The 18409-nt window shown below is 39.8% G+C and overlaps 2 protein-coding genes across 2 annotated transcripts in view; one reads left to right on the top strand and one right to left on the bottom strand.

Moving 5' to 3' along the window:
• Window positions 1-4372, bottom strand: LOC306987908 (CD48 antigen-like). The gene is made up of 6 exons (XM_079592546.1): window positions 4305-4372; window positions 3566-3889; window positions 3082-3363; window positions 2850-2981; window positions 2251-2318; window positions 1-1727 (listed from the first exon to the last, which is right to left on the bottom strand). The coding sequence occupies exons 1-6, from the start codon at window positions 4348-4350 to the stop codon at window positions 1674-1676; spliced, it is 906 nt and encodes a 301-aa protein (XP_079448672.1). The 5' UTR covers window positions 4351-4372; the 3' UTR covers window positions 1-1673.
• The window catches only part of LOC306987867 (uncharacterized protein), a 53597-nt gene continuing 37444 nt past the window's right edge, over window positions 2257-18409 (top strand). Inside the window, exons 1-2 of the mRNA XM_079592469.1 lie at window positions 2257-3042; window positions 11182-11347. Coding sequence (XP_079448595.1) covers window positions 2956-3042; window positions 11182-11347 — 253 coding nt within the window. The 5' untranslated portion in view covers window positions 2257-2955. The remainder of the gene's footprint in view (window positions 3043-11181; window positions 11348-18409) is intronic.

Here is an 18409-nt window from a genome sequence, read left to right on the forward strand (position 1 = left end):
ACAACAAATAGGCAAAAATGAAATGTCCATTTATTTAATGAATATGAGGTTCTTTTACCTGAATATCAAACACATTCAGCCAAAGTGAGCCAGCAACATAAAAAAATAAAAATAAAATTATAAACATTTTATTCTTTGCAGTGTTATAGTTTGTACAGTTTAGTGTTTAAGTTAGAAATTAACATCTGAATCTCAAAGGGTGTTTCTATATTTAACCTTGAGCGAATTCTTTAAATTGCTTGGATGTGTGGCCACGCCCACCAGTGTCATATTGCATCAAACAAAACTATTGTATCTATGTTTTGACCTTATTTGTTTTACCTTATTGTACAGTGTTTACCGCGTGGACAGGAGCCGTTATGCTTCTAAAAAAAAGTCTGTTAGCAGTGTTAGTTAGTTTCTCCTAAAAATGAAAATAAGTAAATTATTAACAAACATCAAACATAAATTGTAAATCATACCTTGCATTTATTCTTAAAATAATGACCAAAACATTGGCAGAAAAAAAAACAGGATGACCTTTATACGAAAAAAAAGATCTCAAGAATAGTTTTTCTTAGAAGGAAGTGATACAGCTGGAAACTAAACTACTGCAACCAGCACTGCTGAACTGCACGGTCACTGCATGAGTATATAAGATCATGATGCATATGCACACAAGGTATATATTTTCAAATTTCTATATCTCTGTTTGATTTGAGACCTTTTTGTCGAACATCAGCATTGATGGGTTCAGTATCACCAGTGTGTTATAAAGTGTTGAGCAGAAGTCGGTTTCATGTGAGCAGGAATGGAAAAAACACATTCAACCACAGGCTATTGACAGCCACACTATTCACACCTCAGAGAGAGACGATCACAAACTGACATCAAACACACACGTCCAGCAGAAGAAACATTCGCATGAACAAGCTGTTCACCTACACAGCAGATCAAACCACATTTCTGCACTGACATATATAACTGAGACCACAGCAAGGTGTCCGTTCCTTTAGTTTATCGACATTTTGCACTGTAAGAGTAAACGATGAAAACACTCTAATGGATACTTGTAACATCATTTGTTAAACGTCCAAAAACTTTGCATTGCTCAAGGTTGCTTTACGTAGTGCATTACGAATATGCATATAATGAACACACATAAGGCCACATGCAGCCACATTATTGAAAATACATATCAAACTGATATGTTTTGGGTCTTGAAAGTGGATGAAATGTTATGGAGAGTGAGGGGTAGTGAGTTCCATAGGAGCAGTAACACAACATGACCCTTCACCTTTGACGTTTTTATGAGATCTTTGAATTAATCCATTGTTAGTCATTATTTAAACCCCTTCAGGATGATCCTACTGCACGTCTGCTGTGATGAAACTCAACCATTGACCAAAGGCCTATCACACACCCGGTGCAATGCAAGATTCAGCCCGACACAGTGATCATTTACACGTCCTGCGCCACGTTGTTTATATAGCAAATGCATTTGTGAGCCCCTGGGCGTCCTGGTCTGTTGGCCCGTTGCTATTTTGAGGCAACTGAAATAGACTGTGTTGAATAGAATATGCTGTGCGCACACTTTTTCCTCTTAGATGGTCTGCTTGCGTTTTAACCTCGCGCACGAGCATGTGTTTCTTCTCTGGAGAAACGCTCAGTCCTTCAGCTTGCAAATCGTTTGCTCAGCTTCTCGATGCGATTGGTGCATAATCCACACAATCCTCCTCTTCAACTTTCTGTGAAAAAATGCATAAGACAAGATATAATAATAATAATAATAAATGTGATTTATGTTTTGTTTTTTTACGTAGTAACAAGACTTTTATAAACATCTGAAGGTGCTGTTGTGTTTGAGATTTATATGATAGATCATTAAAATATGGAAGCCCATGTCCACCACATAAGAAAAAAATGCTCTGGTAAATCATAGTTTAGACATAAGTAAAAATTTTGACATAGAAAGTCGATATCATGACGTAAACAAAACAAAAACAAAAAAAAAGTCAAAATTAGCATGTCATAGCCATACTGTAATTTCGACAAAGTCATAATTTCAACTTTGTATGTGATATTTTTTTTTTTTTAAGTCATATTTTTTTATTTTTCGTATAATAATTTCCAGACCATCTTTTTTTTTTTTATGTGGTGGAAACGGGCTTCTATATTATAAAGACAAAATCAAACACGTGCACGCTGATCTACATCTGATTCTCTGCTGAAATTGTACAAATTCTCAACAAATTAACTATAAATTCTCACCGTTTTCTGTGCTCTTCTGTTGTCGAATGTGGTCTCAGCGTAAGTGATCTCATCTTCACAAGTCTCGACTGTTTGAACAATAGTTTTTATTTACCATTAGGCCTGTAACTTTTTCCACACACAAAAAGTTCCTTAAAAAAATGTGTTCGTCATAAAATTGAGACATTCTTTACACATAAATCAAACCAACTGGGATGTTTGACAAATGTAAAGTATTCTACGTTCTTTGTGTTTAATCAGCTTTTAGGCTCAACAAGCTCAAAGTCATCATTCAAATATATTTTAATTTGAGCACCAGCATGGAAGAGAGTTCATAAAATTGAGAAAGCTTTTTTAAGTTTTTAAATGCTGTGATGCAGTTTGAGAAATGCAGAATCTGTTTTTGTGCGAGTGAGATGAGCAACGTTCGGTGTCATTATATATAAATAGACATGCATTATGATATGAGTGTATTCTACAGAGAATGAGTACACGCATTAGTTTGGTTTTGTATAAAGTTTAACTACAAAATGATGAGAATATTTTTTATTAAATGATCAAATCAGTTGACTGGTTTAGAGCATATTGTCAAAATATTATTTAAAAGCAGTAATACTTGCCGCCTTTGTCTATTGTTCTACATTTCCTGCAGATACAAAAGATCCCAAATCCAGCAACAATCAGAGATCCAGCAGAGATCAACACTATCAGAGACACTGGAGGAGGATGAGGAGGAGAGAGTGTGTCCGGTGCTGTAATGATACAGAAAGCGAATGTGTCAGTGTGATCTACAATAGAGAAGACCGAGATCAGGTCAGTGAATACACACATATATGATCAGTGCTGTGGTACCTGCACATGTGTGGCAGAGTGTGTGGATGTCCAGATGTGTGGTCTGGTTGCTGATGGGATTGTTCAGCACACAGCTGTAGGTGTTTTTATCCTGATATTCCACCTCCAGAGGTAGAGAGAGACTGATGCTGAGATCACACACACTGATGCTGGACAATACACTGATTCCTGCGTACCAGGAGAGAGTCGCATCACTCACATTCAACACTGAACACACCAGTGAACAATTTGATGAAGAGCATTGTGAAGAGTTACTGATGATGACAGGAACAGGGAGACGAGCTGGAAAACATGAGAGAATAAAGAGAAACATGAACATTCAGTCTAGTTTAGGTGTTGTAAATCCGTGTAGTATACTTTGTGTTCAGTGAGTGTTTAGTGTGATCACGGTCACTGAATATGTCTGTCAGCTCAAACTATAAAATTATTTAATGTATGAATATGCAAATAGAATATGTGCATGTTTAGATAATTGACGACTCACCATAGACAGAAACATTGAATGTTTTTGATGATTTTTTCGCTCCAGTTATCTGTAGTTGATAAACTCCAGCATGTTCAGTTGTGGTGTGTGTGATGGTCAGAGATCCAGTTTGATCGTCCAGCTTCAGTCTGTCTCTGAATCTCCCATCAAGAACATCAGATGTGGAGAAATCTTTTTTGTTTTTATTCATTTTAGCTATTAGAGATTTTTCAGCTCCATATTTCCACAGTATATCATCATCTTCATTTATTTCAGTATCATCAGTGTTTAGAGTAACAGAATCTCCCTCCATCACTGACACTAACACTGCATCACCAAACACACCTGGAGAACAAACAGATTTTACACAAATTAAAGATTCTGATGGTTTACAAAGCCTGAAATCAGCTGTAGATTTGATCATTTACATGCAAAAACAATTAGCTTTGATTGGATCACTTAACTATTGCACCAATCCTTTGACTCAGATAAGAAAAATAAAATGTCAAATATATTCATAAACTGCTACTGTAAACTGCCATCTGCTACCGTAACAGAGAGACCGGGATCAAGCAGACAGGGAAAACATTGCAGAAGCGCTTACGGATTGCCTGAGACTGAATTTAAAGTTAGTAGATTTCACAATATTCATGATTCATCGATACATAACAGCAGATGAAAATAATCTCATTTGAAAAGTTTGACTCTAAAAAGAAAAAAAAAGAAAAAGTTAAGCCATGAAAATGTCTTTATAACTCACCGATCAGATTCCACCAGCATGGACAGAAAACAAACATGTACAACATGTTCTAGTTCTGAGTCTGATCTAATAAAACTTCCTGCTAAACATACAGCAGAAGTGCTGATGTGGTGTGTGAAACCTCCCACGACACAGTTTGACCCTCCTACTTTCACAACCCCGCGTTTGCATAATATACTATACTAGTTAATCTTGCTGTTATTCAGATTTTAACCGTTCTAAATGGCCAAAATATTCCTTATTTTTTGTCATTGAACTTGCTTTTTGTAAGGTACTCTCAGAAAAAAAGGTGCAAAAGCTTTGAAAAAAACACAAAGGAAGATATTTTGAAGAATATCAGTAACCAGACAGTTGATGGACCCCATTGACTTCCATAGTAGGAAAAAAATTATATATATTTTTTCATACTATGGAAGTCAATGGGGTCCATCAACTGTCTGATTTTAAAGTTAATTATTCCTTTAAGGATGCATATAAGTATCGTAAATGTACATATAAGTGCCCAAAATGTACATATTACTACCGAAATGGTACATATTAGTTCCTTTTGAAAAGGTACCGCCCCAGTGACCGCTTCTGTGCATTGTTGTATCTTTCTGACAGTGTAGTTGACTGACTGTGTTAAATGGATAAAAGTAAAAGAATATTCTGTGAATTGTGGATGAACAACATTTCATGGTACAACCACTTTTTTCAAAAAAGTATCATCCGTTTAACGTATCATCCGAAGGACGGCGCTCTTTTGACTATAGTGTCACCATATACTGGGGCGTTAGGACCCACAGAGACCACAGGGTGAGCGCCCCCTACTGGCCTCACTAACACCTCTTCCAACAGCAATATCCAAGTTTAACCTTTTTTGAAACAGCCCACAATAAGTAGGTGAACTGGTAATGGGTGAGGGTATCGTACACTGAATAAAATTATAAACGCAACACTTTTGTTTTTGCCTCCATTTTTCATGAGCTGAACTCAAAGATCTAAGACTTTTTCTATGTACACAAAAGGCCTATTTCTCTAAAATATTGTTCACAAATCGGTCTAAATCTGTCAGCGAGCACTTCTCCTTTGCCGAGATAATCCATCCACCTCACAGGTGTGGCATATCAAGATGCTGATTAGACAGCATGATTATTGCACAGGTGTGCCTTAGGCTGGCCACAATAAAAGGCCACTCTAAAATGTGCAGTTTTATCACACAGCACAATGCCACAGATGTCGCAAGTATTGAGGGAGCGTGTGATTGGCCTGCTGACTGCAGGAATGTCCACAAGAGCTGTTCCCCGTGAACTGAATGTTAATTTCTCTACCATAAGCCGACTCCAAAGACTTTCGGAAAATTTGGCAGTACATCCAACCGTGCCTCAAAACCACAGACCACGTGTAACCACACCAGCCCAGGACCGCCAGATCCAGCATCTTCACCTTCAAGATCGTCTGAGACCAGACACCCGGACAGCGGCTGCATCAATCGGTTTGCAAACCAAATAATTTCTGCACAAACTGTCAGAAACCGTCTCAGGGAAGCTCATCTGCATGCTCGTCGTCCTCATTGGGGTCTCGGCCTGACTGCAGTTCGCCGTCGAAACCGACTTGAGTGGGGAAGTTCTCACATTCGATGGCGTTTGGCACTTTGGAGAGGTGTTCTCTTCACGGATGAATCCCGGTCTTCACTGTACAGGGCAGATGGCAGACAGCATGTATGGCGTCGTGTGGGTGAGCGGTTTGCTGTTGTCAACGTTGTGGATCGAGTGGCCCATGGTGGCGGTGGGGTTATGGTATGTGCAGGCGTATGTTATGGATAACAAACACAGGTGCGTTTTATTGATGGCATTTTGAATGCACAGAGATACCGTGACGAGATCCTGAGGCCCATTGTTGTGCCATTCCTCCATGATCATCACCTCATGTTGCTCATGATAATGCACGGCCCCATGTTGCAAAGATCTGTACACAATCCCTGGAAGCTGAAAACATCCCAGTTCTTGCATGGCCAGCATACTCACCGGACATGTCAGCCATTGAGCATGTTTGGGATGCTCTGGATCGGCGTATACGACCTGATCAACTCTATGCGAAGGAGACGTGTTGCACTGCGTGAGGCTTATGGTGGTCACACCAGATACTGACTGGTTTTCGGACCCTCCCTCTTTGTACTTTTGTCAGTTGAATGAAGGTTGATGAAAAATGAAAATTTAATCAAATGTCATATTTTATGAAATCATTATTACCATGTTGATGTGTATCTCATTACTATCATTTTGATGTGTTTGCCATTATTATCATTTGGAATGTAGGCCTATATTTAATACTTTTATTTTATTAATCTTTATGCCTCAAATGTAGCTGATTGACATAGGGTGAACTTTTGTACTTACTGTTTAGAAGAGGGCAAAAGACTGTACGTTTCCGATAGGCAGACCACAAATGCTCCAATGTCTCAGAATAAAGTGGTGAACGAATGTCATCTTGCAGTGTACTGGCTAACACCTCAGAGTGTGAAAACATGATGTGTTTGTGTCTTTAGTGCCTGCTCAATATGTGTTTTGAATTATAAGCCATTTTAACTGTTCATTTTTTACGTTTCTTATGGATGAATTAATTGTATTCATCATTTATTATTTAATTGTCTACTGTTATGAATTTGACTAAAATCATCTGACTGGATCTCCTCTTTGCATCAAAGTTGAAGGAGAATTAACAAATGACAGATTTTTGACTTTATTTGCAATTTTCTGGAAATGCCAGAAAACCTTACTAGGGATTTTTAAATTATGTATATTCTTCTAAGATTTTTAGTAAATGGAAAAACCCAAAGTATAGATAAAATTGTATGCCACCTCACAGTGCCGGTTTCACTGACGTTCATCTCATTGACTGACGAGTCAAACTGAAACTGCTGCGGTCGGTTTTATACAGAAATGTGGTTTTGTCTGCTGGGTGGACAAACATCTTGCAGGAGAGAGTGTGTGTTCAGTGCTTGTGTGTTTAGCTTGCAGGTGAAGGGCTTCTTCCTGTCCTGATACTATCAGATTTTTAAAAACTATTTAATCCACTGGAGAAAAATGCTGAGCAACTGTTTGACACAGAGGTAGACAAACAGTAACACAATTATCAAAACTGTTCAAAAGTTTAGACTGTGTTTCTTTTTCTTTTCGTTCAAATTTCCACCTGTCTGTCACAGCTTGGTTGGAAGGAGAGAGTTGAAGCGTATCTAATTTCAAAAATTGGGTAAAAAAAAACCACACACACACACACACTGTGACACGGGTGCTCAGATAAACCACAGGACTAAAACTATATTTAGCCTACACACAGAATAAACAAGACACCAGTCAGTGAGTGAAATGGGTAATACAGGAACAGATGAACAGGAAGAAAACACAGGAAGTGAGATATTTCAAACTAAAAGTCCTTGAGAAACTTCAACATAATAGTCCTGAACGCACCAGAACACACAAAAACAGCTGGAGACTGAGAAACTGTTGTTATTGTGGTTTATCGAACACTATGCAGTGAATACTATCTGATTGTATGTGGGTGTGAATTAGGATGTGGTTTATATGACGGTCATTAAATTGCATAAGATCATCTATTCGATTCGGTAACGTTTGTCTGATGAGTGAATCAATAATGTTCTTTTCATTTAGTAATTCACAGCATTTTCCTTTGAGGATGTCAAAATACAGTTTAATATTTAGTTAAACCAATTAAATAAATGAAAACGTGAGCTCTGACTCAGTGTTAAAACATAACTGAGATCATCTCTTGCACCTTCACATCAAGTGACACAATTTTCACATTATGTCATATAACTCTTTTTTTAGTCTTAAAAAAACCTGTTGCATTGTTGTGCTGTAATACTGTTTTAGCTGCTGTTATTCAAAACCCACCAGATGGCGCCACTCAATATCGAGAATCAAAGTGATGACAGTAAATGTGAGTCAAAGACAGTCAATCTGTAGGCTAATAACAATAACTATCTATTTATCATTACTGCTTCAGGTCTGTCTTCTGGTCCTAGCAGGAATGTGTTGCTGTTCTTCTTGTGTGATTTTTATTATAACCGCAGCAACTCTCTGTAAAAATATGTAGGCTATTTTTATTCTAATAAACTAAAGTAATCTGTGTTTAATTGAATTTATTTTTATCATTATTATTATTATAAACAGGCACACGGAGGCAGGGTTAGGTTAGTGTAGTGATCAGTTAGGTGTCTTATTATTACTTCATTATATTGATGGGAGAAACGAAGCTTTTCGAAACTTTGAATCAATTGAACCATTGCTTCGAAAAACGATTCACTGTTTCGAGTCGCTCGAATCTCCACACGCTTGGCGACCCCTGCTGGTCACAACTGTGTAAATACAACACAAATTCAGACCAAACATGTTTTATTGAAGGTGTAAAGGCAATTAGCAAATCATACAGTAGCATAAAATAAAAAGTGTCTTTTTAATATGTGTAAAAGTGTCTTTTTAATTTATTTTAGGCTTCTAAATTGTAGGACTTGTTTTGTTTGTTTTATGGAGAGATTGGTTAATCAGACCAATAAGAGACTTTTAACTACAGCTCTTTCTTTTTATTATACAAATGTGTAATTAAATGTCTAGAAATGTATCAAATCGATCCGTGATCAGGTAAAAATGATGTGGACAACCCCCTAGCGGCAAACCATTGAAACTTCCGAACAGTTATTATGACGTAACGCAAGCAGTTGAATTAAATCATGTGACTTTGACAGCAAAAAAAATAAAAAAATTATTGCCAGTCTGATTGTTCGAAACAAATGATTCACAAAGGTTTTGAAGCTTCATGAAGCGCCCATTCATATTTTCAGATCTTCCTCTGTGAGAACATAAACATTTATTTATAGCTCACTGTCTCGGGTAAAAGTAGCACTATTATTAGAGAGATGCGATGTTATGAATTGGACACTAGAGAGCGACGTGTGCATTATTAAACTATGCATTCAATGTTCAATTATCCATTTAAACAGGAGTAGACCAAGTGATCCAGAACAGTGAATGGTAAGATACAAATTTAATATAGTTTCCATGTGTGTTAAGCTAAAAATAGAACATTTAGTTAAGATTCTGAGTGAATGCTGTGCTATTTGTGCACCACTAAATTAAACTAATACACAGCAACGCAATTTCAGATGTAACAATAGTGCTTATGAGAGTGCATGTGCAAAACAAAAAGTGAAAGCAAAACAGAGTCAGAAGAAACCCATTCTGGCAGAGATGTTGTATTTGATCACCGTTTTGGGGGGATATTTCCATACACGGCCTCCTTTGATTTCTGCAAGGAAAAATATACAGTCAATCAAGGGCAACAGTTTAAATACTTTTATGTAGGTTTCACAAGACCCTATTAACGTTTCTGTAAAATAATTTCTTTGACTGGGCATAGTTTTTAAGATTTGAATATTGTAATTGATTGTAGCCTATAGGTCACCTAACATTTGGGTATCACCCATCATTTGCATAAGTTTGATCTCTTGTTGCATTGCCAACGGTGGTTACAGTCTCCCCGACCACGACAAACACGGAAGTCAACCGTTACCCGCGGTGGAGATAAACTTTCTTCCGGGAAACACAAAAGGTGGAAGGCAGAATCCTAGAGACTGACAGTTACGCCTGTTTCATACTCCGTTTTCCGTTAAAGGGGTGGTTGAGTATGATTTCACTTTTCTAACTTTAGTTAGTGTGTAATGTTGCTGTTTTTTTTTTTCATTTTCACAACACAAGCTGTTGTAGCTCCGCCCTCTGTGCCGGGAGCAGCAGCTCATTTGCATTTAAAGGGACAGATACAAAAACGGTGCGTTTTTGCTCATCCTCAAAAAGTGACTTTAACATGCTATATAAAAATATCTGAGCGGCATTTTGAGCTAAAACTTACATACACACTCTAGGGACATCAAAGACTTATTTTACATCTTGTGAAAAGGGCATTATACCACCCCTTTAACATGTTTAAGCTGTTCACACTGCATGAGCGTTTCCGCACAGTCTATTATTTTTGCTGTTATGCATGAATTAAAGTGGCAGTGCATGGTTTGTGTTCAAACTGAACACGGATTGACATGAAACTGTAGTAATGTCACCATAAATACATTAAATTATATTATACTACTATTTTTCACAGTCATCTTTTCATTTTAAGCCCGGTGTAAAGCAAGGAAAACTACATTAGGCTACCTCAAAAAGGCGAGATAATGGACTGCACTCTTCGTGGAGGTGGAAAAACAAGTTATTTATGATGTGCAGGATTTCTTATATAAAGATTTTAATGCAGTAGAAAATGTTTTTGTCAATTGTAAGTTTTAATTTAAAATGTTGGTGATTTTATCTTTAGAAAAGTATGTTTAAACATTTTTCCACTTGCTTGAGCAACTTAACGTGAATACGTCTATGAAAGTGTATAACTGTACTGTGTAAGTGACTCATTTTTTTGCTGGCATACTGCCATGGCAGTTTTTTTTTTATTACCTTCAGTTTCCTCCTGAAGGTAATAATTAACAAGGTTGTCCATCCACATCTGTTCACTGACCGTCTGATGCATATTGAACACATAAATTCTAACAGATTTTAACTGATTAACAGATTTTAACTGATTAACAGATTAACGGACTGCAACAACTTCTGCAACACAGAATGGTCTTACCTTTTTTCGTCTTGTTGGTTTACACAATGCAGAATCATTCATGTCTTTCTCCTTGGTCAGAACTGCATTAACAATAACATAATGCATACATGTTAAAACAACAACGTTTTCAAGCTAGTATTGAAATTGGTGCCTTATAAAATATACATATTTTAACATATGCATTAATCGCTTGATCTCCTGACCTAATCTTTTACGTTTCCTGCAGATACAGCAGATCACGACTGCAACTACAATCATCAGAGATCCAGCAGCAGCAGCAACAGCAGAGATCCACACTATCAGAGACACTGAGACTGGAGGAACTGAAGGAGAGGAAAAGAGAGACATTAGTGAACGCATCAGTGTGATGTACAACAGAAGACAGAGGTCAGGTCAGTGAATACACATATATATGATCAGTGCTGTGGTACCTGCACATGTGTGGCAGAGTGTGTTGATGTCCAGATGTGTGGTCTGGTTGCTGATGGGATTGTTCAGCACACAGCTGTAGGTGTTTTTATCCTGATATTCCACCTCCAGAGGTAGAGAGAGACTGATGCTGAGATCACACACACTGATGCTGGACAATACACTGATTCCTGCGTACCAGGAGAGAGTCGCATCACACACTTTCAACACTGATGAACACACCAGTGAACATGATGATGATGATGATGATGATGAAGAACAGTGTGAAGAGTTACTGCTGATGACAGGAACAGGCAGACGAGCTGGAAAACATGAGAGAATAAAGAGAAGTATTGATAAATCTACACAACAATCTTATGTCCAGCTCAATATGGCAGTGGTATTTAAATGGTGGACCGCCATGGTTCCATCTGGACTGTGGGACATAATTGCGGCATTTTACCATTTCTACAGTTTAAAGCGAGCAGCGCATCAAAATAACGGAGCAATTCCCTTTAAAAAGCTTCTGTCTATGATGTGCTGATTGTAGCGCGATGGGAACACTTTGAAAGAGAGTGGCAAACACACCAATGAAATCGTCCTTGAGCTTGAACCTCTGACGGTGACGCCATTGGAATGCGTCGCTCGACAGAAGCTACAAATAGATGTGCAACAGGTGCGCCTTTCAGGTTTCTTTGTCTTCAGAGACTTTTCTGCGTGTTATTCATTAATTATGTCACTCTCTTGTCAGGAATTAGTTTCCTGCTTGCAGGGACACTCTACACACTCAAGGTAAACGATGTGTGCATGCCTCCGTGTTCATGGCCCATGCCTGAATACAACACACACTAGTTTTGCTTTGTGTGTTTTGGAGAAAAGCAAGCTGTCCTTGCGTATGAGACCCCAAAAGAACAGAATGCTCAAGCACACCTGTTTTTTCTTGTATAGTCGTAATGTTGCCCATCACATTTCGACACAGGCATCACAACCGCGTCTCCTCGCAGCAGATCTTTGTTTGTGTGTGACGGAGGGATTTCTGCCGCTGGTTTGACTCCTTTACACATTTAATAAGCTCATATGCAGCATACACACACACAAATAGTGCATTTATTCCAGCAAAGAGCATAGTTTTGGATAATCGGAAAGTTCCGTCTCAAAATAGACAATACGTCATAAAAGCAGACCAATCAGGTTGTGAACGAATCCATTTGCCTTTAGGTTTGGTATCTTTTGGTTCGGTGATTCTGTGGTTGTTGTTTATTTTGGTCTGGACCAAATGAACCAATCGAACCAAACTACAAGTGTGAACACACCCTTAAGGCCTTATTATGCTTCTGCGTCAACTCCCACTCCTACGGCGTCATGGCCGTTTTATGGTTCTGCGTCGGGTTGCGTTGCATCGCGGTGGATTTCACCGCCATAACGCTAGGGGGGTGTGTGGTTCGCGAATCTCTTTGCTAGTTTGTTTTGGTTCCGCTTTTTCATTTCCGACAATGGCGAGCGAAAGAGAGAGAGTGTTGATGCAGTTGGAGCTAATCGACGTTGAACAACAAATTATTTTATTGCAAATGTTTAATCGCAGAAAAAAAAGAAGAACAGTGGTCAATTTAAAAATGGCGGTATAGCGGGAGGGGGAACCCGGAAAAGCTACACTCCGGAAATGATGTATAATCTGACCAATCACAGCCCTTGCGGTCTGCGTCGCCTCGACGCGTAGTTACAGTTTTTTAGAGGTGTACGTTGAGCTACGGCGGAGGGGTCGGAGAGGGGTTCGCGGAGACGCAGAGGGGTCTGCGGGGGTACGCCGTCGATTCGACGCAGAAGCATAAAACAGGCTTTAGACAAGCCATGGGAACAAGAGACCCCAAACACACTAAACTGTAGGACAGATTTCTGTCTGGTGGCCATTAGGAGGGACCTCAACATCGGACTCTCCCCTTCTTTCAGTGGTACTCACTGCAGAGTGGACGTCCAATGGGTGGGATTAGTCCAGCTCCACCTCTCTGGATGTCTAATAGGGTGGAGGGATAGAGTTGTGGGTAAGGTTAGGGTGTGGTTAGATATTCTAGCTCCACCCATTAGGCCCAAATTACATTAGCTCCTCCTCTATAGACATCCAGCTAGATGTAACCTCCACCCACTTGCGCTGCAGTGCTCAGCATTTGCTCAGCAGCTTCTCCCTTCTTTGAGGACCTCCATAGTGAAAAACCTTATACATCGCGTGTCTTTGTGCTTTCGACGTCAACATATTTGACTATTGTGGGTGCGTAGGCACGCGGTTATACGATGATGCTTCAGGTAGAAGAGTCTGGAGCATCATTAAATAAACCAACTCTCCCCACTTAAGCCGTGCAGACACGGTTAACACAGTCGTCATCTGATTAAGGGAGATGACGAGACACAAGGAAGCGTTCGTCCAGTTCCTTTCTCGCCCCACTCAAGGGGAGGGGCTGTCGACCACCCGCCCCAAACCCTGTCCCGCTCAGAGACGTGAGGGGCAGAATCAAGTGTGGCAAGTTGTGCTCCCCCTCGCTAAGATTGGGGACCGGCTCGTCGCTCTCATCAGCCTCATAAGAAACCTGATGCACAATGTTTAACCCAAGAATTAATGGAAGGGCCTTAATAAAATTGTAATCTCAAGTCCTCCAAAAATCCCATTGACGTAACCTTGAGTTACTTAAAAATGTAAAAAAATTGTATTTTAATGTTTTTATAATCAGTGCCACAAATGCTGTTGATTGAATTTAATTCATGCTGAATATTTCTTTAATAAAACAAGAATGTGAACGTTTGGACAAATGACGTCTCTACTCACCATACACAGAAACATTGAATGTTTTTGATGATTTTTTCGCTCCAGTTATCTCTAGTTTATAATCTCCAGTATGTTCAGTTGTGGTGCTTGTGATGGTCAGAGATCCAGTTTTATCGTCCAGCTTCAGTCTTTCTCTGAATCTCCCATCAGGAACATCATATGTGGAGAAGATTTGCTTATTTTTATTCATTTTAGCTATTAGAGATTTTTCAGCTCCATATTTCCACAGTATATCATCGTCTTTATGTATTTCAGTGACATCAGTGTTTAGAGTGACAGAATCTCCCTCCATCACTGACACTGAATCACCAAACACATCTGGAGAACAAACAGATTTTACACAGATTGATACTTCTGAAATATGAACATGATATTAATGGAGTTTTAAACATCTGCTATCTAGATCACAATAGTTGTATGAAGCTATGAAGTCAATTACAGTTACTCCTGCATATGTTAACACCTTGACATTCTTATATATGGGACATTTAGATCAGTCGTTTTTTTTTTGACTAATGAATTAATATCGCTTTTGTTGTTCAGGGTTAATTAAAATAATTAAAACCCACAAAAATGGCAATTTCCCCACACCACACCCCAACCCCACTGTTCGTATGATGCTCAATGTTTGATAGCATACAATATTTAAAATATATATAAAAAATATCTTTAATTATTTTATTATTAATTAAGGAGTTCGGACGGGCTGCCACTAGACATTAAAAGACCGCTCGGCCGTCCCGCAACCCGATGGCGACTCCGAGAAAAGACATCGGCAGAGATTGGATGAGTCTGGCCAGGGACCGAAAAACCGGGCAAAGTTGTTGTGACCTGCGTCGAAAGACCGAAATACAGGCCGATTGAAGAATGAAGATATTAAATATATCTTTAATTATATATTTATGGTTTTCTTCCACTCCACATTCATACTGTATCTCTTATTTAAACAGTTTTCTAAGGCTTTCCGATCACCTTGTGTCTGATCGCTTCTCAGGACGGCCACTGACTCTCACACCACACGAGCAACTGGCTCAAAATTTAGCTTGAGGTCTCTAGTCAAAGCACCATTGATACATTGATACACTATCAGGAAAAAACTGCAAATATCAGGGAATTTAAACATTGAGATTTCCAGGCCCCGTCCCAAGTCATGTAAGCTGGGCCTTGCCTGAGATTTGAAGTCTCCACTGGATGAATCTACATTATTTTCCATGACTTTTAACATCTGTGAAGAATGTTACTGATATTAAGCCAAAAAAAAGAGAGAGAAAATGATAACTTACCAGTCAGACGCCACCAGCACAAACAGAACAAAGCAAACATGTGAATCATTTTCTTCAACTGTTCAGTGAAAAGTCTATGTCTGGCGTCTCACATCTACTGAGTCAAACTGAAACCCGCTGTGGTTGGTTTTCTTCCGAGATGAAGAGTGGGTTTAGTGCACGTGTGTTTATTTTCTAGGTGAAAGAGCTTCTTCCTGTCCTGCTTAATGAGTCTCACGGTTAATGCCTTCACAAAGACTCTCACTTAATGCCTTCACAAAACAGCTTTTTAGTCAAATTTGAAAAAATCAAATCAAGTTTTATTATCAACCTTGGCTGGCCATTGGTTGACCAAGTTAAAATCAACCTTGGTTGGCCAAAGTGCTGAATCCATCAAAAATAGTCAAATCAGTGTCAGAGGTTATTAAACTAGACTCTTAATAATCACACATCTTTGTTAACATGCACTTATTGACAGCTAAACAGAACGCTAAATAATACACCAGACCATTTTTTTGGCTGTGTACTGTAAGCAGTGAATGACAGAGAGAGACAGTTGCTGTATTTACATTGACCCTAATAATCTGCACTAGTAGCACAGTCGGGTTAAAAAAATCTGCATGATTGATATTCAAAACGATAAGCTGCTTTGTTTAAGGTTTGTATATCTGTAGACCTAGTTGTATATCTGTAGACCTAGTTGTAGTTTCCCTTTCTGAGTGATGAATAGACTATTGATACCTGCTGACAGATATTTACATACATGCAGGCGCCGAACGCTCGTGCTGGTTGACATTCGCCTTTAAGGCCCTGATATACTTCAAACGAAATCGAAGAACTAACCGATGTGAGGTTGTTATGAACAAAATCAGGCCAAAACTATCTTCTTTTGGAGTTCGTTTTGGGATTTCGAAACAGCTGGCTAGAGCGAACTTTCTTTGAACCTTCGTACTGCCATTGGTCCGTGGCGATTATGTAATAAGTAGGTGTGCTCAGAGGCTCCGCCCTCTTTCACGTTTTTCTGGTTAATTTCCTCTGTCGGGGGTTAGACGTCCGTGAGTGAAAACATACGCACAGCTGTTTATAGTAGAAAATGACGTTTTACTTCTGATGAAACGAGTCACGGACACTTTTTTATGTTTAATACGATAAAGCTCAGTCGGAAAAAGGTGGCTTGCTCACTTCAGGTTGGTTCCTGCCTCAAGCGGAGGAGTTTAAGTATCTTGGGGTCTTGTTCACGAGTGAGGGAAGGATGGAACGGGAGATTGACAGACGGATCGGTGCAGCTTCAGCAGTAATGCGGTCGATGTACCGGTCTGTCGTGGTGAAGAAAGAGCTGAGCCGCAAGGCGAAGCTCTCGATTTTCCGGTCAATCTACGTTCCTACTCTCACCTATGGTCATGAGCTTTGGGTCATGACCGAAAGGACAAGATCCCGGATGCAGGCGGCCGAAATGAGCTTTCTCCGCAGGGTGGCTGGGCGATCCTTTAGAGATAGGGTGAGGAGCTCGGTCACTCGGGAGGAGCTCAGAGTAGAGCCGCTGCTCCTCCACATCGAGAGGGGGCTGCTGTTCCGGATGCCTCCTGGACGCCTTCCCGGGAAGGTGTTCCGGGCACGTCCCACCAGGAGGAGACCCCGGGGAAGACCTAGGACACGCTGGAGAGACTATGTCTCTCAGCTGGCCTTGGAACGCCTCGGTGTCCCCCCGGAAGAGCTGGAGGAAGTGGCCAGGGAGAGGGAAGTCTGGGCATCTCTGCTTAGACTGCTGCCCCCGCGACCCGGCCCTGGATAAGCGGAAGAAGATGGATGGATGGATGGATGGACGGTAAAGCTGCTTGATTTTAAGTGCTAAATATAAAAAAAAAGGTGACGTGACTTTACTGGAGTGCTGAATTGCAGAGCTTGTGCAAACATCTCCACGTTGCTATGCGTTTCTTATGCTTTATTAAAATGCTAGCTGTTTTTTCAGTTTTGTTGTATGTTTGTTATGTTATCCAGAGAAAAGCGTGTAGCACATATTTGCACATTCATCTAACCGTCACTCTCAGCAGTGTGGGCGGCGTCAGCTTTTCGATAACAGTATTTCGCTTCTCACGTATTTCGAACTTCGTGTCACCCCTAAACGAAGAACGGGAAAGAGCGTCGCTGTGAGTACTGTATATCGGGCCATTAGTCCTTGTGCTGTGTTCAAGCGCAGGTTTCTGGCCGAGACGCCGCCGACAAAAGGCAACGACACACTCAGCTTTGTGTATTGGTGTGTCTCGGGCTATAAACAAACCCGTTCCCTGAAGTACCTCTCTCTGTTTTAGATCCTGTCTTTCTGTTCTTCCTCTTTCCTGCTTCAGTTGGCATCTCAGATACCAGTGATCGAGCAGGTACAGTAGGTCAACAGGACTCATTTACAAGGTGTAGATGATTTCTGTGCAGATTACTAATTCTTAATGCATTTTTCTGGACTGACTGGACTATCAGTTTAGTTGACTTAACACACACTGCACCTCCTCCAACTCAAACATGGCACTCAACGCTTTTACAGGTGCATGCTTGTTTAAACAGATAAAAGTATAGGCACCACAACTGTTTGAGTCTGCCTACACGTCAAAGTGAACATTATGAACTGGTTAATTTGTCTTTCTGAACGATGCATGATGTTTATTGCACATTTATTGCACATTTCATCATAATGCTGCAGTGCATTTGCTTTAATATGTTCATGAACTGTTTCATTTTTGAAGCTCTAAATGCAGCTAATTTTGTCTTGCATGTTGTAACCACAGTGGCTCCGCCTGTTAAACACACACCACACATCGGTTGACAGATCTGAGCAAACCGCTCTGTGTTTTGATGATGCTGGGAAGGCTCAATGTTTACACTTTTGTGGAAGTACGAAAATCTATGTTGACATAAAACAAATCTTCCCCTTCAAGAAATAGGAAGGTACACTCTAAAAACTGCTGGGTTGTTTCAAC

The sequence above is a fragment of the Phoxinus phoxinus genome (genome assembly GCF_949152265.1).
Source record: "Phoxinus phoxinus genome assembly, chromosome: 20".
NCBI classification, from domain to species: Eukaryota; Metazoa; Chordata; class Actinopteri; order Cypriniformes; family Leuciscidae; genus Phoxinus; species Phoxinus phoxinus.

Bases quoted from the DNA above. Each gene is read 5' to 3' on its own strand.
- LOC306987908 (XM_079592546.1), bottom strand. From the start codon at position 4,350: ATGTTGTACATGTTTGTTTTCTGTCCATGCTGGTGGAATCTGATCG. The intron at 3,364-3,565 runs GTGAGTCGTCAA...CATGTTTTCCAG, and splicing joins ATTCAATGTTTCTGTCTATG to CTCGTCTCCCTGTTCCTGTC. The intron at 2,982-3,081 runs GTACCACAGCAC...GTATCATTACAG, and splicing joins ACTCTGCCACACATGTGCAG to CACCGGACACACTCTCTCCT.